General features: G+C 45.6%; 1 protein-coding gene across 1 annotated transcript in view; it reads left to right on the top strand.

The window, feature by feature from the left end:
- The window catches only part of CPPED1 (calcineurin like phosphoesterase domain containing 1), a 127,537-nt gene extending 103,754 nt beyond the window's left edge, over positions 1-23,783 (top strand). The window contains exon 4 of the mRNA XM_043914349.1: positions 23,298-23,783. Within this exon, the coding sequence (XP_043770284.1) occupies positions 23,298-23,527 (230 nt within the window). The 3' untranslated portion in view covers positions 23,528-23,783. The remainder of the gene's footprint in view (positions 1-23,297) is intronic.
- The last annotated feature ends 781 nt before the right edge of the window (positions 23,784-24,564 follow it).

The following is a 24,564-nucleotide window of genomic DNA, read 5'->3' as shown; positions in this document are numbered from 1 at the left end:
TTCATTTAAAAGGCACTTGCCCCCACTATGGCTAACAGTCCATGCATGCTAAGTCGTCATGTCGGACTCTATGTGACCCTATGGACTGTAGCCCACCAGGCTCCTCTGTCCATGGGATTCTCCAGGCAAGAATATTGGACAGGGTTGCCGTGCCCTCCTGGAGGGGATCTTCCCAACCTAGGGATCCAACCCACATCTCTTATGTCTCCTGTGTTAGCAGGCAGGTTTTTTACTACTAGCGCCACCTGAGAAGCCCCATGACTAACAGCATATGGTGAAAATTTAGAATATTTCTACATAAAATAAGCTGGAGGGGATTTCCCTGGTGATCCAGGGGGCTAAGACTCCGTGCTTCCAATGCAAGGGGCCTGGGTCCCATCCCTAATCAAGAACTAGATCCCACGTGCCACAAGAAAGATGGAGAATCCTGCATGCCACAACTAAGACCCGGCATAGCCAAATAAATACATATTTATATGTATATTTTTTAAGCTGGAAATTGCTTTAGTTTAGGTTTATAATTTTACTTAACAGAAGTGTTTGCCTATTGATGACTTAAGTAGAAGTAAAGACCAGGACCCAATTGGGAGAAGCCTCCGCTGTGCCCTGTTGTCATAGCCCAGGGTCCCGTGACCTGTCTGCAGGCCAGGTGAGGAACCCAGGCACGCAGCAGTGAGGAGCCCCGGTCCCTTTCAGATTTAGAATCCAGACATGCAGGAGGAGAAAAAAGAACTTCTCTTAAGTGTCTCCTTTACAGAAGGCACTCCCCTGCACCCTGGGGCAAGTGCAGGTGAGCAGTCCTTGCAGGGCCTTGCTGGGTGGGGAGGCGAGCGAGTCCTGGCCAGAATAATGCTACTCTAGCCTCCTGCTGGGTGGGCCCTGTGATGGTCTGTCTCCCTCGGGGGCTGTAACCTTACATCCTCACCCTGCTTCCTCCATGATGCCACTGAAAGGGAAAGTCACTCTGTCATGTCTGACTCTTTGCAACCCAATGGACTATACAGTCCCTGGAATTCTCCAGGCTAGAATACTTGAGTGGGTAGCCTTTCCCTTCTGCAGGGGATCTTCCCAACCCAGGGATCGAACCCAGGTCTCCCGCATTGCAGGTGGATTGTTTACCAGCTGAGCCACAGGGGAAGCCCAGAAATACTGGAGTGAGTAGTCTACCGACTGATGCTACTGAATGCACCTAATAAAGCAGTTTTTCCTCTGAAAAAGGCAGAAGATGCACAGGCTTCTTGCGAGCCATGGCTAATACTGAGTTTTTTTTTTTTTATGGCTCATGTTATTGCTGGAGGCTCTGCTCATTGTCCCTGCAGCCTGCACAGCACCCCTCAAGGTGTTGGCTTTCTCAGCATTTTACTGACGAGCAAAGTCCCAGAGGCCGAATCACTTGCTCAGGCCGCAGAACTGGGAAGAGGAATAGATTATCTCCAGGTTTTTATGGGGATCAGATAAGGTAAATCCAGCACCTCAACACAGTGTCTGGTTGCTGGTAAGTATTCAGTGATGATGTGCAGTTAGGATTAGCCATCTTGCTGTCATCATTTTCACTATGATAAAAATATTGTAGGTGACTTAATAGCAGAGAAAGTAATATATAAGGAACCTATTTTCTCCCTCACACAAGTTCACAGCTCTGACCCACTGCTGGGTGGCTGGAGAGGTACCAGACTTGGAACCCGAGTCTTTCTGACTGTGTTCTTTCTACGTCTCCCGTGCCCACCACACGGGGCTCCCGTGTCCCTGAGTTAGCCCCTGCAAGTGAGTGCTGAAGACCCCAGGGTAACCAGCATCCTCAAGTGTCAGTTTTACTTCATAAGCCATTTAAAGCCCGATATTATGTTAACATCATAATAATTTCCACTTACTAAATTCTGCCCTACAGGTATTTTTTTTTAATGTCTTTACTCATTTATTTATTTATTTTTGATTGCACGGGTCGTCATTGCTTTCTCTAGTTGTGGCAGGTGTTGTACACAGGCTTCTCCATGCCGCGGCTTCTCTTGTTATGGAGCACAGGCTCCAGATGTACAGGCTTCAGGAGTTGTGGTGTGCCAGCTTAGTTGCCCCGAGGCATGTGGAATCTTCCCAGACCAGGGATCAAACCCATGTCCCCTGCATTGGCAGGTGGATTCTTATCCACTGTGCCACCAGGGAAGTCCCACAGGTTCTATTGCTCTGATTTCATAGATGAGGAAACTGAGGCACAGAGAGACACATCCACATGCCCAGCTTCACACAGGTCAGCTCCAGTCCCAGGGCTCTGGCTCTGACCCCTGGCCTCCTAATCATGCTTTCAGGATAATGAGTAGAGTGCACGTTGGGCAGGATGAGAGGAGCCAGGCCAGCTTGTGTTGGGGCACTTCCCACCCGCTCACCTACCACCTCCACTCTGCACCTGTGCTTCTTCAGGGGCTGCCCCAGAGAAGGAGCTGGTTCAGCCAATTACGGAGGCTTAGAATCACAGCGTCTGAAGGGGTCCTGCTAGGTGGGGGTCCAGGAAGTCCTATAGGGTGTGGAATTCCCCTCTGGCTTCAGGGAGCAGCAGTCTTTTTCCAGAGTAAGCCCCTCAGCTCATCCTTTGATCTTGAGGAGGTGGGCTGTTCCTTCTTCAGACAAAGATGCTGCTTGAAACAGGAAGGGACCTCTACTTTCCTGCAGACTCTGACCAACTCCCCTGGGATACAAGTCCAGGTGGGCTCCCATCTAAGGATTGTTGTTGTTTAGTCACTAAGTTGTGTCTAACTCTTTGCAACCCCATGGACTGTAGCCCACCAAGCTCCTCTGTCCATGGGATTTTCCAGGCAAGATTATCGGAGTGGGTTGCCATTTCCTTCTCCAGGGGATCTTCCTGACCCAGGGATTGAACCCAGGTCTCCTGCATTGCAGGCAGATTCTTTACCACTGAGCCACCAAGGAAGCTCATCAGACGATTAGGGCAGCAAGAAAAGCTCACTTTCAAAATGACAACTGCAGCTCATAGAAATAGTGAGCAAATAAAAATAAAGGTTGGTTTGAGATACTATCTTGAGAAAAGAGGCAAATTATGGCCATCAGCTTACTTCAACTTGTGTTTGATAAAATGTTGGTTGTTACTGCAAATATATACCAACCCTTAGGATGAACAAAGAGTGAATCAAGTGTCATTTGATTTCCTTGGTCTAAATTGTATAAAATAATCTTTTGTCAGCATCCTCTGTTTAACATTGGCAACAACATAATTGAGGGTCATTCTTAAAAGAGGAAAAAATATTTGCAGGTTTCATCAATTTTCCCAAGGGTCTTTTTCTGAATCTATCAATAGTCTAGTTATTGCTCCTCTGTGGTACTTGTGTGTATGTGCCCATGAGTGTGTGTTCTGTGACAGCCTTGTTTGTTGATGACTTCCCCATGATACAGACAGTTCCCTGGTGTCACTTTTCATCAGCTTTATATTACACCCTTCATCTTTGGTATGATTTGTAATTTAACACAAAAGTGCCTCTCCCTGGTTGAGCGAGTCAGGTAGGGAGGAGTAGTCGCTAGGAGCTTGGTTTATAAGTAATTTGTTCATTAATGTTTTCTTGCTAGTAAGTTCTCGTTATACAGCTAAGATCATATGAGCATTTTAGAAGCATAAGATTGTCATACAAAGCATTATCTCATGTCATTAAAAATATTCTCCAAATCACAGATGTTTTTATACCATATAGACATACCATGTCCATTGAACTCTTTTGCCATTGTTGGACCCTGAGATTGTTTTCAGGTTTTCTCTGCGATAAATGCTACTTTCATGACGTCCTTTCTGCTCAAACAAGCCCAAATCTTAAAAATGCTTCAGTTCAGTCGCTCAGTCGTGTCTGACTCTTTGCAACCCCATGGACTGCAGCACCCCAGGCCTCCTTGTCCATCACCAACTCCCAGGGTTTACTCAAACTCATGTCCATTGAGTTGGTGATGCCATCTAACCATCTCATCCTCTGTCATCCCATTCTCCCACCTTCAATCTTTCCCAGCATTAGGGTCTTTTCAAATGAGTCAGTTCTTCGCACCAGGTGGCCAAAGTATTGGAGTTTCAGCTTCAACATCAATCCTTCCAATGAATATTCAGGACTGATTTCCTTTAGGATGGACTGCTTGGATCTCCTTGCAGTCCAAGGGACTCTCAAGAGTCTTCTCCAACACCACAGTTCAAAAGGATCAGTTCTTCAGTGCTCAGCCTTCTTTATAGTCCAACTCTCATATCCATACATAACCACTGGAAAAACCACAGCTTTGACTAGATGGACCTTTGTTGGCAAAGTAACGTCTCTGCTTTTTAAATGCTGTCTAGGTTGGTCATAACTTTCCTTCCAAGGAGTAAGCGTCTTTTAATTTCATGGCTGCAGTCACTATCTGCAGTGGTTTTGGAGCCCTCCAAAATAAAGTCTGCCACTGTTTCCACTGTTTCTCCATCTATTTGCCATGAAGTGACGGGACTGGATGCCATGATCTTTGTTTTCTGAATGTTGAGCTTTAAGCCAACTTTTCACCCTCTTCTTTCACTTTCATCAAGAGGCTCTTTAGTTCTTCTTCACTTTCTGCCATAAGGGTGGTGCATATCTGCAGTTATTAATATTTCTCCCAGCAATCTTGATTCCAGCTTGTGCTTCATCCAACCCAGCGTTTCTCATGATGTACTCTGCATATAAGTTAAATAAGCAGGGTGACGATATACAGACTTGACGTACTCCTTTTCCTATTTGGAACCAGTCTGTTGTTCCATGTCCAGTTCTAACTGTTGCTTCCTGACCTGCATACAGATTTCTCAAGAGGCAGGTCAGGTGGTCTTGTATTCCTATCTCTTTCAGAATTTTCCACAGTTTATTGTGATCCACACAGTCAAAGGCTTTGCTATAGTCAATAAAGCAGAAATAGATGTTTTTCTGGAACTCTCTTGCTTTTTCAATGATCCAGTGGATGTTGGCAATTTGCCCTCTGGTTCCTCTGCCTTTTCTAAAACCAGCTCGAACATCTGGAAGTTCATGGTTCATGTATTGCTGAAGCCTGGCTTGGAGAATTTTGAGCATTACTTTACTAGCTTGTGAGATGAGTGCAATTGTGCGGTAGTTTGAGCATTCTTTGGGATTGCCTTTCTTAGGGAGTGGAGTGAAAACTGACCTTTTCCAGTCCTGTGGCCACTGCTGAGTTTTCCAAATTTGCTGGCATATTGAGTGCAACACTTTCACAGCATCATCTTTCAGGATTTGAAATAGCTCAACTGGAATTCCATCACCTCTACTAGCTTTGCTCATAGTGATGCTTCCTAAGGCCCACTTGACTTCACATTCCACGATGTTTGGCTATAGGTGAGTGAGCACACCATCGCGATTATCTGGGTCATGAAGATCTTTTTTGTACAGTTCTTCTGTGTATTCTTACCACCTCTTCTTAATATCTTCTGTTTCTGTAATACCCATACCATTTCTGTCCTTTATTGAGCCCATCTTTGCATGAAGTGTCCCCTTGGTATCTCTAATTTTCTTGAAGAGATCTCTAGTCTTTCCCATTCTGTTGTTTTCCTCTATTTCTTTGCACTGATCACTGAGGAAGGCTTTTTTATCTCTCCCTGCTATTCTTTGGAACTCTGCATTCAAATGGGTATATCTTCCCATTTCTCCTTTGCTTTTTGCTTTTATTTGTGAAACAAACACCTGAAATTGGTCTTGGTAAGATCAGGCATGACCCGGAGTCACGTTTTGCTGAGGTGGTTTGGCACTTTAAATGGAAGAGTTCTGGAGCTCTGAAGACTGCATTCTGGTACTCTGCATATGGTCACATTCATCTTTGCATCTTGAACACACTGCGCATGTTCTCTGCATTTAGAAACTAGAGAAACAAAGATGAGTAAGCGTTGGTCTTAACCTCACAAAGCTCAGTCCAAAGTCGGGATGGAACCAGAGAATTACAGTCAATATGGAAGCCTTAGAGGGAGGACTTCCTGATATTAGAGATTTGTTCTTAATATTTAATCCCCCTCTCCATAAATCAGGGCTTCCCTGGGAGCTCAGCTGGTAAAGAATCCACCTGCAGTGCAAGAGACTCTGGTTCAATTCCTGGGTCGGGAAGATCTGCTGGAGAAGGGATAGGCTACCCACTCCAGTATTCTTGGGCTTCCCTGGTGGCTCAGACGGTAAAGAATCTGCCTGCAATGCGGGAGACCTGGGTTCAGTCCCTGGGTTGGAAGATCCCCTGGAGAAGGGAAAGGCTACCCATTCCAGTTTTCTGGCCTGGAGAATTCCATGGACTGTATAGTCCATCAGGTCGCAGAGTCGGACACGACTGAGCAACTTTTACTTAACTCCATAAATCACATTTGAAGATATTTAAATAGTTTATTGCTCCCCATTTGATAGGGGGATGGTTTCCCTTTAGAGTGTGAACTGCATTCTACCTGTTGCCGTGGATGGCTTCCACATCCGGGGCATCCCACCCCTCCTTCCTTCCTCTCTTCTTTTTCCTTCTTCCTCCAGTGTCCATCCCCCTTCCTTCCTTTGCTTTCATTCATAACAACCTTTACTTTGAGGATGTGCCTTCATGAAATCACTCCATGGAATGTTTGTTTTGGGGACACCCATTCAATTTAGTAGAGTGGGGTTTGTTGAGCCCACATACCATGGCGCAGGCTGCTTTCAAGGAAAAGAAACCTTTCTGTGCAGTTGACCCATCAATACCCAGAAGCATGGTGATCAATGTCCCCACTTCCTATCTTCTAATCAAGATTATGGAACAGCTGTTCTCAATCTTGTTAAGGTCACTGACCCTCTGGCTAAAGGTGCCCACTCATTAGATGCGAAGCCAGGTGCCTGGGGATAGCAGGGGCTGGTCAAATGATACATGGGCTATAATTTTATATAAATTATATCATTATAATTTTTCTTTCTTAAAAGCTGTGAAAAGGAGATCTTACAAGATGGAAATATTTATTATCTGTGGGTGGTGAGAATATAAATGTTATTTTTTTCGCCTCATCTGAATCTTCTGAGTTTCTCAAAAAAATGAATAAAATGAAAAGAATCCTTGTAATGAAGTCAAGGTCAGGGTTTGGCAGACTACTTCTGTAGAGGCCCAGATAGTAAATCTCTTAAGCCTTGTGGGCCCAGAGGTAAAATTGGAAAGAATACATAGGTGCTTATATAAACCAAAACATAAGCCACTTAAAAATGTAAGAGGCGTTCTTCATTCACACCTCTTACGAGCTGATAGACAATTAGCTGTGGTTTCCTAACCCCTGGTGTAGGTACTTAAGATCGCTCTCCACTGACGCTTGTACTTAAGAATAATAGTTACAGAGCCATCAGTTATTTCAGAAGATTATGCCACTTAGCGTTTTCCACATTTCCTCTCGTCTACCCACAAGTGAGAGACTAAAATCTAAGGGAGGAGATTTTCTTTCTTTGTTTTCTGTTGATCCTGTTTTGGGTCTTTTAATAGCACACTCTGTCTCTAATGGGTGTTAATCAACTTCTCACTTCCCGATAGCCTCCAAGTTGTCGTATGTAAGTGAAAAGTGTTAGTCGTTCCGTGGTGTCTGATTCTTTGCAACCCCGTGGACTGTAGCCTGCCAGACTCCTCTGTCCATGGGATTCTCTGGGCAAGAATACCAGAGTGGATTGCCATTCCCTTCTCCAAGGGATCTTCCCCACCCAAGGATTGAACCCAGGTCTCCTGCATTGCAGGCAGATTCTTTACCATCTGAGCCACCAGGGCCTAAGGTTACCCAGAGCCCCACCCCCTCCTCTGTCCCAGGCATTGCCCTGGGTCCACGCCTTGGTCTTATTGAATGTTTGATTCTTGAGAAAGCAATTTCACACGCTGTGGAAAGGATGTCAGAATATCTCTGACAAAACAGCCCTCTGTTGGGATCCTACTGAGCCACCCTCCCAAGGAAAGTCCTGGGACCTCTTGTATTATCTTCAGGAAGCTTCCAAAATCCAATTTACATAGTGTCTAAAAGCAGATTACTGGTCACCTCGAGAGACTTTAGAGTTACAGGTCTAAAAAGGATAGAATCGTATTTATTCCTTTTGGCTGTATGTACTCAGAAACCCCAACTTGCCCAGCTCAGAGAATAAGGAAGTTTATGATCTTGTGTGGTTCAGGCTCTCAGACAAGTCTAACTTGGGGACAGGATCTTGCTGTGATTCTGCCGCCTTCCCCCCGCCCCCCGACTCCCCCCAGTGTGTCCCCTTCCTTAGTTTGTACCTTCTCAGATGCTTGTTGTAGTTCTGAGCATTACATTCAGGAGGCAGAAAAGGGGACTTGTAAAAAAAACAAAAGAAATACCACCTTTCCCTGGAGGGACCACCCCCAGCCGACATCCTCCCACAGACTTGGACCCCAGGCCCTTGCCCAGCCCCCCGGGGGGCCCTGGGAAGAGAACCGCCTCCTTCTTGGCTCTGGGAATGCAGCCCATGACCCGCCACAGCAAAACCAGGATCCTTGTAGCAAAGGGAAAAGGAAGGGCATGGATTTGGGGAGGCCACCAGCACTGTCTCCCATGGCAAGGAAGGAGGAGCCACATTCACGCTTTCTTTCAAAAACAGGACTGGGGAATTTCCCTGGTAGTTCCGTGACCAAGACACGCCTCATTCCCAAGGCAGAGGGCCCAGGTTCGATCCCTGGTCAGGGAACTAGATCCCACATGCCGCAACTAAAACCTGGTGCAGCCAAATAAATAAAAATAAATTTTATAAAAACCACCCAGGTCTGAAAAGTGCTGTGTCCCCAGGGAGTGTTAGTGAGCCTGCGGTCAGGGGGTCAGACACATCATCTCTGAAGCTCACAACAATTCCATGAGGGATCTGTTATCATTCCCTTCTTAAAACTGAGGAAGCGAATGTTCAGGGCAGTAAAGGAGCTCATGTGGCGTCTAAGACTCAGAATCAGTACTTACTCCCCCGTCTCTGCCCTCCACCCTCATTTAGTAACATCAGGCCTCCTTTTGTAAGGAGCCTGGCAACTCCTTTGTAATAGCAGAAAGTACTGGCGCTCAACTTTTCCTTAGATAATGTCGGCAAAGGGGAGGTTTGTCTCCTCCAGGACACCTCCTAAAACGCAGCTTGCGAGTTGCCACAAATTTCCATGTATCCATTCACTGCCTTAACTCTCCATCCATCCATCCTCCAACAGTCATTGATAGAGCCATGGCCCTGTTATCTTCGTTCCGGGGGTGGATGTTTACTTAGACTTGGCTCCTGTCCTCACAGGCCAGCAGGGGCCACCAGGGTGGGGGCAAGAAACCGCAGGAAAAAGCAGAGGAACATGCCAGGAAAGGGAGGGAGGAGAGACTGCTCCGGCCGGGAGGAAGTTTTCCGCCGGGAGAGGAGAGGCAGGGTCCTGAAGGATGAGTGAGAGGTCATTGGGCGCCTGTGGGCGGGAAGAGGGCACTCAAGAGACCGGGAGAGCCCAGGCTGAGGCTGGAGCCACAGCATGGCTGGCAGGTACCGGGCTGGCACTGAAGCTCCTCGGCGACCACAGGAGGGCTCAGGTGTGGAGGATATGAAACAGGAGCCAGATCCAGCCCCGGGGTGACGGAGACGCACGGGAAGATTTTACGTGGAGAAGTGGCACGATCAGGTCTTGCATTTTAGAGGGACAACCTTGCCCTGTCTGTCCTGGATGCATTTTCCCTTCCTTCTTTCCCTGATTTTGTTCTGGGCCCCATATGACAGGCTGAAAACACTCCTTTCCAGACGCCCTTGCATCTAGTGTAGCCACATGTCCCAGTCCCGAAATTCAGCAAGTGGCACTTCCTGGGAAGCTTTTTGTTGGCCCTTCCCTCTTCTTCCTGCCTGGAACTTGGACGTGATGTCTGGAAGCCCTGCAGCCATCTTGCAATCTAGATGACAAAGCCACAAGCTGAGGTTGGAGTAGGACAGAAGGAGCCTGGATTCTTGGTGAAAATTGTTGAGCAGCTGCACCCATCCTGACTGCCCTCCTTCATTCTCAGTATGGGATGGACAGATAGAGGCAAATACAAGCACATGCTTTGCTTGTTTAAGCCACTGACAGCAGAAGGTTATCCTGACACTTGGGTCAGAAAAGAGGGTCAAGCAGGCAGCCATAAAAACCACCCTGAGGATGGAGAGCAGAAAGGACTGTGAGCAGGCTCAGGCAGAAAACCCCAGGGCATGCAGGAGATACACAGCCCATGGCCCTGAAGCAGGTGGCTGTGTGCTGGCCCTGGGCAGCCCACGAGGAGGAGCAGGCATGGGGTGGAAGCAGTGAGCTTACAGTACCTGCAGGGACTTCAGGAAGAGACGTCCTGTGAGCAGTGGGAGAACTGAGTCTGGGCCGGGAAATGATTTGGGTTGTCAGCAGGTAGGGTGGCAGAGGCTACGACAGGCTGTGGTTGTCCAGCAAGCAGAGAAAGGCATGGGCAGAGCCCGGGGAAGGCTGCCATCTAAAGGGCTCATGGGAAAGCACGTGATTTAGGCAAATTCCATGTTGTTTAAGGCATCTCTGCCTGATTGGACTCTTTCCTTTCCCGGTTATTGAAATGGAAACTGACTCTCCCAAGTTCCCCACATTGCAGTGACACAGCATTCCCCTTCTGGGCCCACCAGGTCTGACCTAGAGCCCTTTCAGTTCAGTTCACTTGCTCAGCGTGTCTGACTTTTTGCCACTGCATGAGCTGCAGCATGCCAGGCTTCCCTGCCCATCACCAATTCCTGGAGCTTGTTTAAACGCATGTCCATTGAGTTGGTGATGCCATCCAACCATCTCATTCTCTGTCGTCACCTTCTCCACCTGCCTTCAATCTTTCCCAGCATCAGGGACTTTTCTAATGAGTCAGTTTTTCACATCAGGTGGCCAAAGTGTTAAAGCTTCAGCATCAGTCCTTCCAGTGAACATTGAGGACTGTTCTCCTCTAGGATTGACTGGTTTGACCTCCTTGTAGTCCAAGGAACTCTCAGGAGTATTCTCCAACACCACCATTCAAAAACATCAGTTCTTCGGCGCTCAGCTTTCTTTATAGTCCAACTCTCACAGCCATACATGACTACTGGAAAAACCATAGCTTTGACTTTTATCCCAGTAAATTTCATCTCCAGCACTCTGCATAACATCTCCCTCCCATGGCTTGCTGCCACCTCCATCTACCTCCCTCAAGTATTTTTGGACAGATTTCCAATTTGATACATGAACATGCCGTCAGTCAAAACAGTCTTTTTAACGAGCCTCTTGTCCTGACAGCTGTGTTTAAGATAGGGCATAGAAACCGGGTAATGGAAATCTAGAAAATTGTCCATTCTGGATTGAAACCTGACTGTGTGCCCCCACAGTTCCAGCTCACACACAGGCCTGCTGTCTTCTTTTAAAAATAAAGAGGAAATTATGAATAGTGACAAAGATGTAATTTGTGCAAATGAAAAAAAAAATCTTCTGATCGGATAGTTGGAGATGAGAAGAAGGTGTAATTACTGAGCATGGCCTGAGTACATCACGTGCAGCTTCCTGCCGTGTGTCCCTGGGCACGGCTCTGAACCGGGAGTGGTTGATATTAGTCCTACCTTCCCGATGAGGGGGAGCCAAGGCTCAGGGCAGGGCATGCACATGTTACACTCACACAGCTCCACAATGGCAGGCTGAGGTTAAAGTCAGCATCCCCTGAGTCCGTACCCCAAGCTGCCACTGCTTTTCTGGCAACCAAATATGAAAATTAATAAAACGTTAATAAAATACAACCCACCTCCAATGAACTTACGGTTTCCGGGGCAAGGAGAAGGATGGGGGCAAAGGAATAGTTAGGGAGTTTGGAATGGACATGTACACATGGCTATATTTAAAATGGATAACCAACAAGGACTTACTATATAGCACAGGGAACTCTGCTCAAAGTTATGTGGCAGCCTGCATTAACATTGTTAATTGCTTATACTCCAGTACAAAATAAAAAGTTAAAAAATACAGCCCTCCCCTCTGAACAGGAGGAGGCCCCTCTCCAACGCCTCCCATGTGGGCATGATGACTGACCAGCATATCTCTCTCCAGCCCTTCTTCTTGGGAACTTTTTCAGCAAAACCACTCCCGTCCTGATTGAGCTGGCAACAACAGCCCCTCCGTGTTCTCTGAGCCATTTCTCCGCCACCAAGAATTGTGGCTTCATTCCCCCAGCCCTCCCACCATCTTGTAGTTTCAACTGGAGGTGCCTTGGGGAGGGAAGAATGTCATTTTTGTTGATAATTATTTAGGGGAAGTAGAATGTAATTTACAATGGCAATTTTTTTTTAGGAGATGAACCTGGGGTGGGGGTGGACTCTGAAACAGAAGAAATCTCTTCACCTAATGCCAGCTCATACTCTACAGAGAAAAGAAATCCCTTGGCCTTGGGTGAAGGTGATTTCAATAACTGAGCCGTTCCGTCTGACCCAAGCTAAACAAAAAGAGAGAATCCCAGGAGGAGACTATGAATCCTCAAGACAAAACAGATGCTTCACGGCACGTGGACCAGACATCTGAGCAAGTGCCTGAAGTGACCAGATGTTGTTTGCATGTTCCATAGCACTCACAAAAGAAAGCAAGGCGTGAACCCAGGTTTCCAGCGGCGGCCTGGCACCTGATCCCCTGGCCGTGAAGTCATCTTCACCCAGCCTTCTGTGGCGGCTCATGCCCTTCAGAAGATTGGGGTTCAACTCCCGTAGCAGATAATCCCCCCATCCCCATCCCTGGTCAATTCATACAGAAGCAGCACTGCTTGGAGCCTTTTTTAAAAACTATGATTTCTAAAAACATTTGTTTTCTCTCTTAAAAAAAAAAAAATCTATTGGAGGATATTTGTTTCACAGTATTATGCTGTTTTCTGCCATACCTCAACATGAATCAGCCACAGACCTACATATGTCCCCTCCCTCTTGAACGCCTCCCTCCCATCTCCCACCCCATCCTACCCCACTAGGTACCATCACAGGGCACTGGTTGAGCTGGCTTGGGAGTGTTTCAACCTGAGAGAGTCTCTTGGGCTGATGAGCCTGCAGCCAACACGAACGGACGGGCCCCTCCCTGGAGAGCTGGCCATAGGGGCCGGGTGGGGTCACTGCCCCAGTGCCCCCTGAGACTCTCAAGCCACACTGAGTGTCCCCAAGCACCTGAGCAGTCCCTCGAGGTCCGGAAGTCTCTGAATGTCCCCACCTCCCGATTTAAAGTATAGAACGATCATCTGACAGCCTAGATTTTACACACTGCAAATACAGTTTTTAGGATTTTATAATGTGGCAGCTCTGAGATAGAGCTGTATGTCCTGAGGGAAACTATTAAGAGATAGATTGCTGAGTGAATAAAAGTAAGTTGCGAATCCATAGATAGCATATCTCATTTTTATGAAATTACATGTATTTGTGTATGTGTTTATTTCAGTAGACATATATCTTAGATCTATTTTATTAGTAGAGACATTTAAATTATCAGAATAACACAGAACTCCTAAAATGGGAAGAGAGACTTTGAGAGATCCCCCCCCTTTTTTTTAATGCCTTGTATTTTTATAGTATTTTATTTCACCTTTAGCAAGCATGCATTGCTTTTTGAAGAATACCTTTTTTTTTTTTTTGAAGAAAACCTTTTTATTCCGAAATATTTTCAAGCTTACAGAAAAATTGCAAGTAAAAAAGAAATACCTGTATACCTTTTACCCAGCTTTATCTGGCATTTTACCCTCAATTGCTTAATTGTTCTATTATTTGCAATAGATACTGCAAGTATATTTTTCTGATCTATTTGAGGGTATATTGCATGCATCATGTGTGTTTTATTTTTCCTTTCTTACACTAAACATAGGTTCCTATATATACTTTTTTGCATATTACATTTTTCTCTGCAGTTGTTCCATATCAGTTCATGGAGATCTTCCTCAGGTTTTGTTGTTGTTTTTTAAATTTTTTTACAGCTGTGAGTTTACCATAGATTATTCAGCTGCTCGCCTCAGGCATGCATTACTTTTGAAAGCAGAAAAACAAAGATGAATAGTGCAATGGAAAATTTAAATCCACTGAAGAGAGCAAGCTAAGGTTCTGATAGAAAGTCTGTGTTTTTAAAATGGGTAGAGCTGTGGGAGAAGTCAGGTGGCTGGTGAGCCCTTGAACCTCACAAATTGAGCAGTAGAGGTGGCAGGGGGTCCAACCCAGGTAGATTGGGGTCTCTTCTCTGGAGGCAGAGCCTGAGATGACAGTTGGAGGACATGTGAGTGAATGGGAGGTAATGATGGGTCAGGGCAGGTGACAGAGTCAAGAAGGAAGCGTGCTCAGCTGAGTCGGACTTCAGCCTAATCCAGCAGGAGCTCCAGAGCAGCAATCATACAAGAGGGGTTCCCACCTTGAGGGGAGGGGGTAGGGAGGTCTCCCATCCCCCATATACAATAACATACTTTGAGAATGTTGAAGAGTGTAAATTAATACATGTTATGAGGCTTGTTCCTGATGCCTGGCCTGTAGTAGATCTTCAACAAATGTTAGTTTTTACTATTATGGTCATTACGGGCTTTCCAGGTGGTGTCAATGGTAAAGAACATGCCTGCCAATGCAGGAGACTTAAGAGACCTAGGTTCCTGGGTCGGGAAGATCCCATAGAGAAGGAAATGGCAAGCTAGTCAATCTTAAAGGAAGTCAACCCTGAATGTTCACTGGAAGGACTGATGCTAAAGCTGAAGCTCCAATACTTTGGCCACCCGATGCAAAGAGCCAACTCATTGGAAAAGACCCTGATGCTCAGAAAGATTGAGGGCAGGAGGAGAAAGGGCAACAGACGGTGAGATGGTTGCATAGCATCACTGGCTCAATGGACATGAGGTTGAGCAAGTTCTGGCAGATGGTCAAAGACAGGGAAGCCTGGCGTGCTGCAGTCCACGGGGTCACAAAGAGTCGGACACAACTGAGGGTCTAAACAACAACAACAAAAGAACTGGAAGTAGTCGAGGATGTGCTTAGGTCAAAGCCACCCCCTCCAGGAAACCTTCTTACTGGGCCCCAGCACCAGCCATGATCCGTGGCACTTTGTACCTCCAGGCTGGTAGACAGGGCAACTACTTCTGAGTCAGTCTGATCCAGGTACAAATTCTAGCTGTGTGACCCTGGGCAAGTTACTTAACCTCTCTGTGCCTGATCCTGTCATCTGTTAAAAGGGGACATTGTCTTCCTCGAGGGGGTCCTTAGGAAGCTTAACTGAGATGAGGCACGTGCAGAGTGCTGAGCTCAGAGCAGATGCTCAGTAAATAAAACACTGCTACACTGCTATTTTCACTTTCTGCATTTTATTATGAAAGCACTTTACAGTGCTACCCAGCTGTAGACTTTAAGCTCTTGATTGCTAGGAACGGTTGATCTGGGTGCCCCCTTAGGCTCCACCAACACCTGGCTTCGAGAGGGAGCTCTGCAAATGTTCATTGCCTTGAATCGCCCGAAGAAACGGCATCCTACCTTACCCAGAGAATGAGGAGCAGGCCGTTTCCTTTCTCCACGGTCCCTAGCAGACTTGGGTCATGGACACTTGGGCATCTGAAAAGATACCTGCTGGTGAAATTCTGAGAGCTACTGTACTGGAATCTAGAACTCCAAAATTGGCAACTCAGTATCATAATTTAATATGAAGTATGTCATGCTGGGGCTTCCCTGGTTCCTCAGGCGGTAAAGAATCTGCCCGCAATGTGGGACACCTAGGTTCAATTCCTGGTTGGGAAGATTCCCTGGAGAACGGAATGGCAACCCACTCTGGTATTCTTATATTCTGATATCTCCCCTGATGCTATCTCAGCCATCCCAGGCCACTGGCTGCCTGCAGGGATCATCTCCAGACCTGCATCTTGGCTGCCTGCTGAGAAATTGCTTGCCTTCAAGAGGGATTATTTATACCTACTTTCTCTATAGAGCTTCCCTTGTGGCTCAGCTGGTAAAGAATCTGCCAGCAATGTGGGAGACCTGGGTTCAATCCCTGGGTTGAGAAGATTCCCTGGAGAAGGGAAATGCTATCCACTCCAGTATTCTGGCCTGGAGAATTCCACGGACTGTATAGTCCATGAGGTCACAGAGTCGGACACAACTGAGTGACTTTCACTTCACTTCTGTATGTTCAAACCAACCTTCCTTTATTTCTCTTGCCCTTTTCTTTGTTTATGATGCCCATTTTTTCCCCCTTAACCACTGAGACAGAATAAATTGAGTGTGACTAATGATTTGTGACACCATTTTCACTGTGACAGCTGGCAATGTAAAGATGCACAGCATTTTCATAAATATGTACTCAGGCAGGATAAAAGTAAAAAGTGCCCAAGGAGAATCTGTTTATACTCTCCAAGCCTAAGTAACACCGAAGGCATTAAGGAAGTCAGTTTTTAATACCAAAATTGTTACCAGGGTGCATCCCCGATTTCCTGATTGATTTGAGGCAAGTTTCTGATATTAATGAGAATATTAAATTATATGGAGGTTGCCTCCTAATCCTTTGATTGATTTGAAATGAACTTGAATCAGGGCAGCTTAAAAATAGCCTTTATAGCATCTTTATGACTTGATACCATGGGGAAATAAATATGAAGCTAATGCCACAGAAGGCTTCCTCCTGGTGTAGGGGCTGCCTCGGCCAGGAATTCTTCCTCTGGTGGTAATTTAAGAAGATGCTTGTCATCTCCTTACAGCAGTTCATAATTCAAAAACAATCTATACATAATACTCAATTAAGGAACCACAGAGCCATGTCGGCCGCTGGTGACTGATGAACAGGCCAAATGGAAATTTTGCCCAACTCAAGAAAACACTGCTAAAATCAATCCCCTTGTCAGGGAAACCATGATTTATTAACACATTCCTTAACCTGCATTGAGTTGTGAATCAATGCATCCACATCGAAAGCTAATACCAAAGCAAGATGGCTCAAACTTCAAACAGGTCCTGGTGGCAGAACTGTAACTCAGACAAGGGCCTGCACGTTGCAGGGCCAAGCTGGTTGTGTCTGTGTCCCCCTCCAGGAGGGGCCCCTCGGGGGGAGATGTGGACAGAGGAGCCTGGTGGGCTACAGTCCATGGGGTCACAAAAGGGTCAGCATCTATGCCCTCATCCAAACCTCTCTGTCACTGATGAGACAGGTGTCATTATTCTCTTAACAGGTGAGGAAGTCGAGGTTCACCAAGGTCAGTAAGTGGCCCAAGATCCCCAAGGACAGAACCCAAGTCTGCAGCTTGGGCTCTGGCATCCGAGCACCTGGGTTCTGATCCTGGCTGCCCTGTTTTCTAACTGAGTCCCTTTGCCTTAGTTCCTTAACTTCTCCATGCCTCAGTCTTCTCATCTGTAAAATGGGAATGACTTCTGTGTTCTCCCTCCCAGGACAGAGGTCTATTGGGAGAATTCAGTGAGACGTTGGGTGAAAGTCCTTCGAGTCCTGCCCTACTTCCAAGCCTCCCTCCACCCACTCTGCCTCAGTGTCTGCCCTTACTTGGGACCGGACCAGGAGCTATGATGGAGATTCAGAACTCCTTGACTTCCCAGGAGGTGGGAAGTAGACCCAGAAACTTCTAGTACCAAATGCCAGACTCCCGGTTCTTGTTCCAACCCAAGAAGAGGCTCCCACTCTTCCCACCTAAGTCTCATGTCTGGGCCAACCAGGAATGTCACAGAGCCTTGAAGTCCACACCAGTACCCAGGAGAGTGGAGGGTCATTCGTTTGTCCTTACTTTGAGACAGACTTTAGCCTCTTGCCTGATGTCCCTTTGTAATTTATCATATGGTCATTGCCTCATTGCCTTTTCAGGATGCAAATACCAAGTTCTTTATTGTAATGGAATGAGCCAGAAATGAGAAGAGTCTGAACACAATGGCTCTTCTTACTGACAATCTCTTTCAAAATCTTTATTTCTAGTCCCCTTTGGCACCTTTGCTCACCTAAAAATCCTCATTTGGTCACATTTTCTGTGACTTGGGACATTAACAATAAATGATGAGCACTTGGGCCCAGGGGAGAGAATGGATGGGATTCGCTGGTGGTGGAGAAACCCAGCTGTCCGCAGCCCGCCGACACCCATTCTGAAAGTTCTGCTGGTCACTTGCACAGTCTCTATTAATGCTCCTATCTCGGCAAATGCCAATAAGTACGGCGTGAAATTTAAACATAAGTGAGTTTTTACAGCTAATTATGGCTAATGCGAACTACTTTCAAAATTGCCAAGCATTCCCTCCAGAATAATACAGTTTGCAACTATGAATTAGGCATTAAGAGCCAAATTTCATAAACATGATTTAGCAGACAACAAAATAATAATACTAAGTGCTTTCCGACTGGCCATTAGGAGCTCCCCAAGGTGGGTCTAATTGCACACGCTCCCACTGGGACTTCCGACAGCACAGACCGTCAGGCTCGGAAACCCCAGGAGGGCGGTGGAGCAGGCAGGCATTCCACAGCCCTCCAGCCCGCATGGTCTGGAGCCTTTCACGTCCCCAGTGATATGGTTCCAGCTGCAGCTTTTAGCCACATGGCTCCGTCCCTCCTGTGCTCCTTTCCCGGTCCATGCCACCTCGATGTTGGCTTGTGATCGCCAGGTCAATTTGTGATCACTGCAAACATTACTGCAATGAAAACATAAAAAGTGATGCCTCCCCCCCTTGCTAACCCCGCCGCCCACTAGCCTGGCTGTGAAATCACCCGTGTGAGTTTAGTGTCTGTCTGTCCCCCATTCAGCTGAGGATACAAACACATGCACACACATGCTCTCACACGGACATTATCTTTTTCTTTTTTAGTTGGAGAGTAATGGCTTTACAGTGTTGTGTTGGTTTCTGCCATACAACAACGGGAGTCGGCCCCAAGTGTGTGTGTGTGTGTGTGTGTGTGTGTGTACGTATATACAGAACTCTGTCTCTTGAGCCTCCCTCCCACCCTTCTAGAGCACCAGGTTGCACTCCCTGTGTTATATAGCAACTTCCCACTAGGTATCTGTTTTACATATGGATGTTATGTTTATTTTACAAAAACAGGACCACACAATTTTTTTTACATCTTGCTATTCATACTTAATAATATATTTGGTGCCTATCAACACTGGTGTATGTAAATCTACCTCTTTTAAAAAAAAAAATACACATACTATAATTTATCCAGTCTCCTATAAGTGGATATTATAAATAATGCCTCTGTGCACACTCTGTATTTATGACCACAGACACAACACACCTACACCTGTGGGCTCTTCCCTGGTGTTTCCAAAGGATATGTTTATGTGAAAATGTTGGCATTGGTCTAGGGGAATGCACAACAAAATGTGAGAAGCCAGTTGCACCTAGTTACCTCTGAAATGAGATATGTCTGTTTGCATCTTAATAAGAGTCAACGGAAATAGCTGTCTCCCCACCCTTGGCTGTTTTAAGTAGGGAAACCTAGGTCACCTTTCTTTCCATCCCTAGCTGCAGGCCCGGGCCAGCAGACAGCCACACCTATGTACAGGTGGGTCTCAGTTCCTACTGCAGGACAGTGGCTGTAGTCTTCAGGGCTCTGTTCAAAGTTTCCCAGACCTACTGACGAGCAGGGCTCAACATTTAGATCGTGTTTTCATCATGCTTTCCGGAATCATTGTCAAATGCAGAATAATTCCTTCACCATGAAGATCCCTCCTGTAGCCACAACCCATACCCAACGCCCCTGCACCCCTGTCCCTAACTCCTAGCAACCATATCTGTAATGTTGCCACCTTAAGAATGTAATGGAAGTGGGGACTTCCCTGGTGGTCCGGTGGCTAAGACTCTGCCCTTCCACTGCAAGGGGCCTGGCTTCAGTCCCTGGTCAGGGAACTAGATCCTGCATGCCTCAGCTAAAGATCCCATGTGCTGCAATGAAGACCCAGCATAGCCAAATAAAGAAAGAAAGAATTAGGTAAATGGAATCATACAGTATGGAACCTTTTGAATTGGCTTTAAGATCAGTGAAATTTCCTTGATATCCATTCAAGACATTGCATCTGTCAGTAGTTGATTCCTTTTTGTTGCTGAGTAGTGTTCCATGGTGTGGATGCCTCTTAACTACGACCATTCCTTAGACTTTCTGTGTTTTTGATGACCTTTACAGTTTTGAGAAGTACTGGTCAGGTATTTTATAGAACATTTACTGGCAAATAGAAGGGGGAAAAGTGGAAGCAGTGACAGATTTTCTTTTCTTGGGCTCCAGAATCACTGTGGATGGTGACTGCAGTCATGAAGTTAAAGGGTCTACTGGGATCTACTTGATGTTTTTCTCATGCCATAATTATGATCACAGAGGTCAATTACTGTTTTAATCCCAATCATGTTGCTGTTCAGTTGCTCAGTCATGTCTGAATCTTTGTGACCCTGTCTCCACGCCAGGCTTCCCTGTTCTTCACCATCTCCCACAGCTTGCTCAAATTCATGTCCATTGAGTTGGTGATGCCATCCAACCATCTCATCCTCTGTCGTCCCCCTTCTCCTTCTGCCCTCAGTCCTTCCCAGCATCAGGGTTTTTTCCAATGAATCAGCTCTTCACATCAGATGGCCACAGTATTGGAGCTTCAGCATCAGTCCTTCCAGTGAATTTTCAGGGTTGATTTCCTTTGGGATTGACAGGTTTGATCTCCTTGCTGTGCAAGGAACTCAAAAAATTCAGTAACAGTTACTACAAAATTCAGTGGTCTTGATATATTCACAGAACTGTGCTACCATTGCCACTGTCTTAATTCCAGACCATTTCTACCATTCTGCAAAGAAACTCTGTGCTTGTTAGCAGTCGTCCCATTCCTTCTTTCCCCTCTTCGTCCAGCAACCTCTAATGAGCTTTCTTTTGCTATGGATATGCCCATTCTGGACATTTCTTAACTTAGCGTAATGTTTTTGAGAAGTGGTGGACTCTTAGTCTTTATATGTACAAACATGTATCTATTTTGCCCTTAAATTTGAATGATGGTTTAGTTAAGTTAAAAAATGGAGTTCACAATTACTTGCCCTAAGCATTTTGAAGGTATCACTCCCTGGTTCTTTTATGATTGAGATGCCTGCTACCTGTCTAATTGTCATTCCTTTATAATATTTTTGCCATGATATCTTTTGAAAACTTTTCTTTTTGATGCTCCATAATTTTACCATGACATATGTCAGTGTGAATTGATTTTTATATATCCTACTTAGTACTGTTTTTTTTGAAAACCCATATGTTCCTCCCTTCTGGAAAATTCCTGGCTATTATTTTTTCAAATTGTTCTTACTATTATTGCCTCCTTCCTTCTGTTCCATTTCCTCTTAAGCCTTCATTGATACCTCTTAACCCATCCTTTGGGTTCTTTGAATTGCGCATTCATATTGCTTGAGTCTGGGTCTCTATGTTGTTTTCTGATTCAGCTCCTCAGTTCTTCCTTTTCACTCACTGATGCCCTATCTGATTAGTGTCTAGTCTACAACTTATCCAATTTATTGAGAGTTTTGTTTTAAAACTTTAACTTTTATGTTCACCATTTCTAAATTTTCATTACCAACTATTCTTATTCAATTCATGCCTGTTTTGTTTCATGACGTCTTATTCTTTTTTACAGATATTAGTGCTTTATTGAGAATATTTGAAGGCCAAATATTTATTTTAAATATTTTCCAGACTGTTAATAGCATTGATTTCCCATGATGTGAATTCATGTCCCTGATTGAAGAGTTTGTTACTTAGCATGAGATTTTCATGGCTGGTAGGATTTTTTATTTCAGGTTCAATCTGAGTAAGAAGCATTTTGGAGTTTTATTTTTCCCTCACTTTTCTCTTGACTAACTTCTCTCTGTCCAGTGGTTTTGGTTACTTCCACCCCAAAAGTATCCATCTAGGACCAGGCTTTATAATACTGCTTTAAAGTCCTGGTCCCACAGTCATCCTGGGGAAACACGTTTTGGTTGCTTGACCTGAGCCCGTGTCTGTCTTCCCTCCTTACGTCCATGGGTTGCAGTCAGCCTTCACCCAGTGCTGGCCTGGAGGCACCTCCTACCAGCACAGGAAAACCAATGATTAAATGTTAAGGAGCTATATGAGTTGGTTGTTAAAAGCCATTACTACAATTTAATTATACAAACTCATCATTAAATAAATTATATTAAGAAGCAAAGTTAATACTCAACATACTCAACACTTACCAGTCTCTTCTGTGTATGTGGTGGTGGAGGGGAGACATAATTTTTTTTCTTTTTCTTTGCCTATTTTTTCTTATTTCTAAAATTATGAAAGTGTGATAACATATTTACAAGAGACATGGAAAATACAGAACAAAGTCACACATAGTTCCGCTATATATTTTGTTGTTGTTGTTCAGTCGCTAAGTCATGTTTGACTCTTTACAAGTCAAGCCTCTTTTTTTTTTTTTTTTTTTTTGAGCGCTTGTTAACCACACCAGCCCAGCACTGCCCTGACCCAGGGCAGCAGAGGTTTCCTTCAATCTCCTTCCATAACTGGAGGTATTGAGGCTCCCCTGTTTCTGCCAGGAGCCAACCTTTATTTCCTTATCTCAGAGAAAGTGCTTTCAGTCTCGATTATAAGAGCTCAGCTCCCACTCACTACTCTGTCTTTCTGCTTTTTTTCTGGTCGCTAGAACTATTTATTTTGGTTTTGACGGCTCCCTCTGTCCTTTGGTTTCTTTTTTTGTATTTGACCCATCGTGGCTCTCAGTTTGGAGAGGAAGAGCTACATTAAATGTTAACCTTGCTGAGCTGTCTTGATTAGAGCTCCATACACGTTCTTTTTCATGGACATGTACCTTCTGCCTTCTGTGGCCGTTTGTGTAGGCCTCAGAGGGTTTCCTTCATCTCTCTCAAAGTCATTCACCTTATCACCCCCTCTCTCCTTGTTCCTTGGGGCTTCCCAGGTGGCTCAGTGGTAAAGAATCCACCTGCCAATGCAGGAGACACAAAAGACACAGGTTGGATCCCTGAGTCGGGAAGATCCCCTGGAGTAGGAAATGGCAATCCACTCCAGTATCCTTGCTGGAAAATTGCATGGACAGAGGGGCCTGGCGGGCTACAGTCCACGGGGTCATAAAGAGTCGGACGCGGCTGAGCACCGTATACATACTGCACATTACTCGTTCGCTAGCATTTCCTGTGCAAGGCAGACAGACAGGTGAATAGTGTATTGTGTACTGAGTTATCCTTGGAAAGAGTCTCGATGTCACATGTGCCACCTTCGTATTTATTATATAATGCTGAATAACATCATGTATTTATCATTAACAATGTGCTGCTGTTCACAGAAGAAACCCTTGGAGCCCCCGGTTATCTCGGTGGAAATCCTTGGCCCCCTGACGCTCTCTCCCTCCCCTGCAGGTGTCAAGGCTGTCTTCTCCGGCCACTACCACAGGAATGCTGGGGGCACCTACCGGAACCTCGACATGGTGGTGTCATCCGCCATCGGGTGCCAGCTGGGCAAAGATGCCCACGGGCTCCGAGTCGTGGTGGTCACCGCTGAGAAAATCGTCCACCGGTACTACAGCCTAGATGAGCTGAGTGAGAAGGGGATAGAAGACGATCTGATGGATCTGTTGAAGGAAAACTAATCACCGATTACGATTGATTTACTTTTCACTTCTACTGTTTTTTTTTTTTTCATTTTGTTAGAAACAGTAGCTGCATACAACCCCTTATTGGAATAAACAAAAAAAAGTGTTCCAGGCAGATTTGTGAATTTATGTCCTTCCCCTTAAAGGACTGGGTCCTGCCCTAAATGATACTCAAATGGAACTGCCCTCCCTTTTTAAAAGAGAGGAGGGAGGAGCCTGAGAATGAAAGAATAAATGATGTTATTAGAATATCCCTGCATGGGTGATTAAATACGTTCTCCTGATGATGTGTTTCTCACCTCTGCTCTTCATTAGATGGTTTCTGGCAGCCTTTGGTAAATGTCTACCTATCAACTTCAGTCACACCTTGACATCCAAGTGTGATCTCTGATAATCCTTTGAGCAAACTGCATCTGATTATAATAAACTGTGGTCAGGACTCCCAAAATGTTAAGCAAAATGAAGGTCATCTCCTTTCCTTCCTAACAAAACAAATCACCATGTCCCATTACTAGAGCCGCAGACTCATCTTAATAAGGAGCTGAGCCGCTGACATTTGCTGTTAAAGTCTGGGACCAGTGATGAAGGTGATGCAGGTCAAGTGTTGCGTTTACCTTCTTGGCAGCTGAAAGAGTCGCCTTTGCACCTACGTGTGCTCAGTCGCTTAGTCGCGTCTCTTTGCGACCCCATGGACTATAGCCTCCAAGCTCCCCTGTCCATGAAATTTTCCAAGCAAGAACCACCTGGGAAGCCATAAATTGTCCATATTTGAAAACCTCATCCCAGAGACTAGAACCGAGCCCTTGAAGGTCCATCTCTGCAGTCAAGGGCGGCACACCTGATTCCCTCTCATTCATTGCTGCAACAACTCCTCCACATGTGGGCATTCTCCTGTGATGGAAATCATCCTCCATTTATGAGACCCTTAGCTCTGCTTTCACAGAAGACATGGGAACTGAGGCAGAGTTCCCCAGAAACGAAGCATGAATTTACCGGGGCAAAAACAGCGCTTTCGGCTACGTTATCTAAATTGG

The sequence above is a fragment of the Cervus elaphus genome, chromosome 10 (genome assembly GCF_910594005.1).
Source record: "Cervus elaphus chromosome 10, mCerEla1.1, whole genome shotgun sequence".
NCBI classification, from domain to species: domain Eukaryota; kingdom Metazoa; phylum Chordata; class Mammalia; order Artiodactyla; family Cervidae; genus Cervus; species Cervus elaphus.
This window is presented reverse-complemented; position numbering and strand designations above follow the sequence as displayed.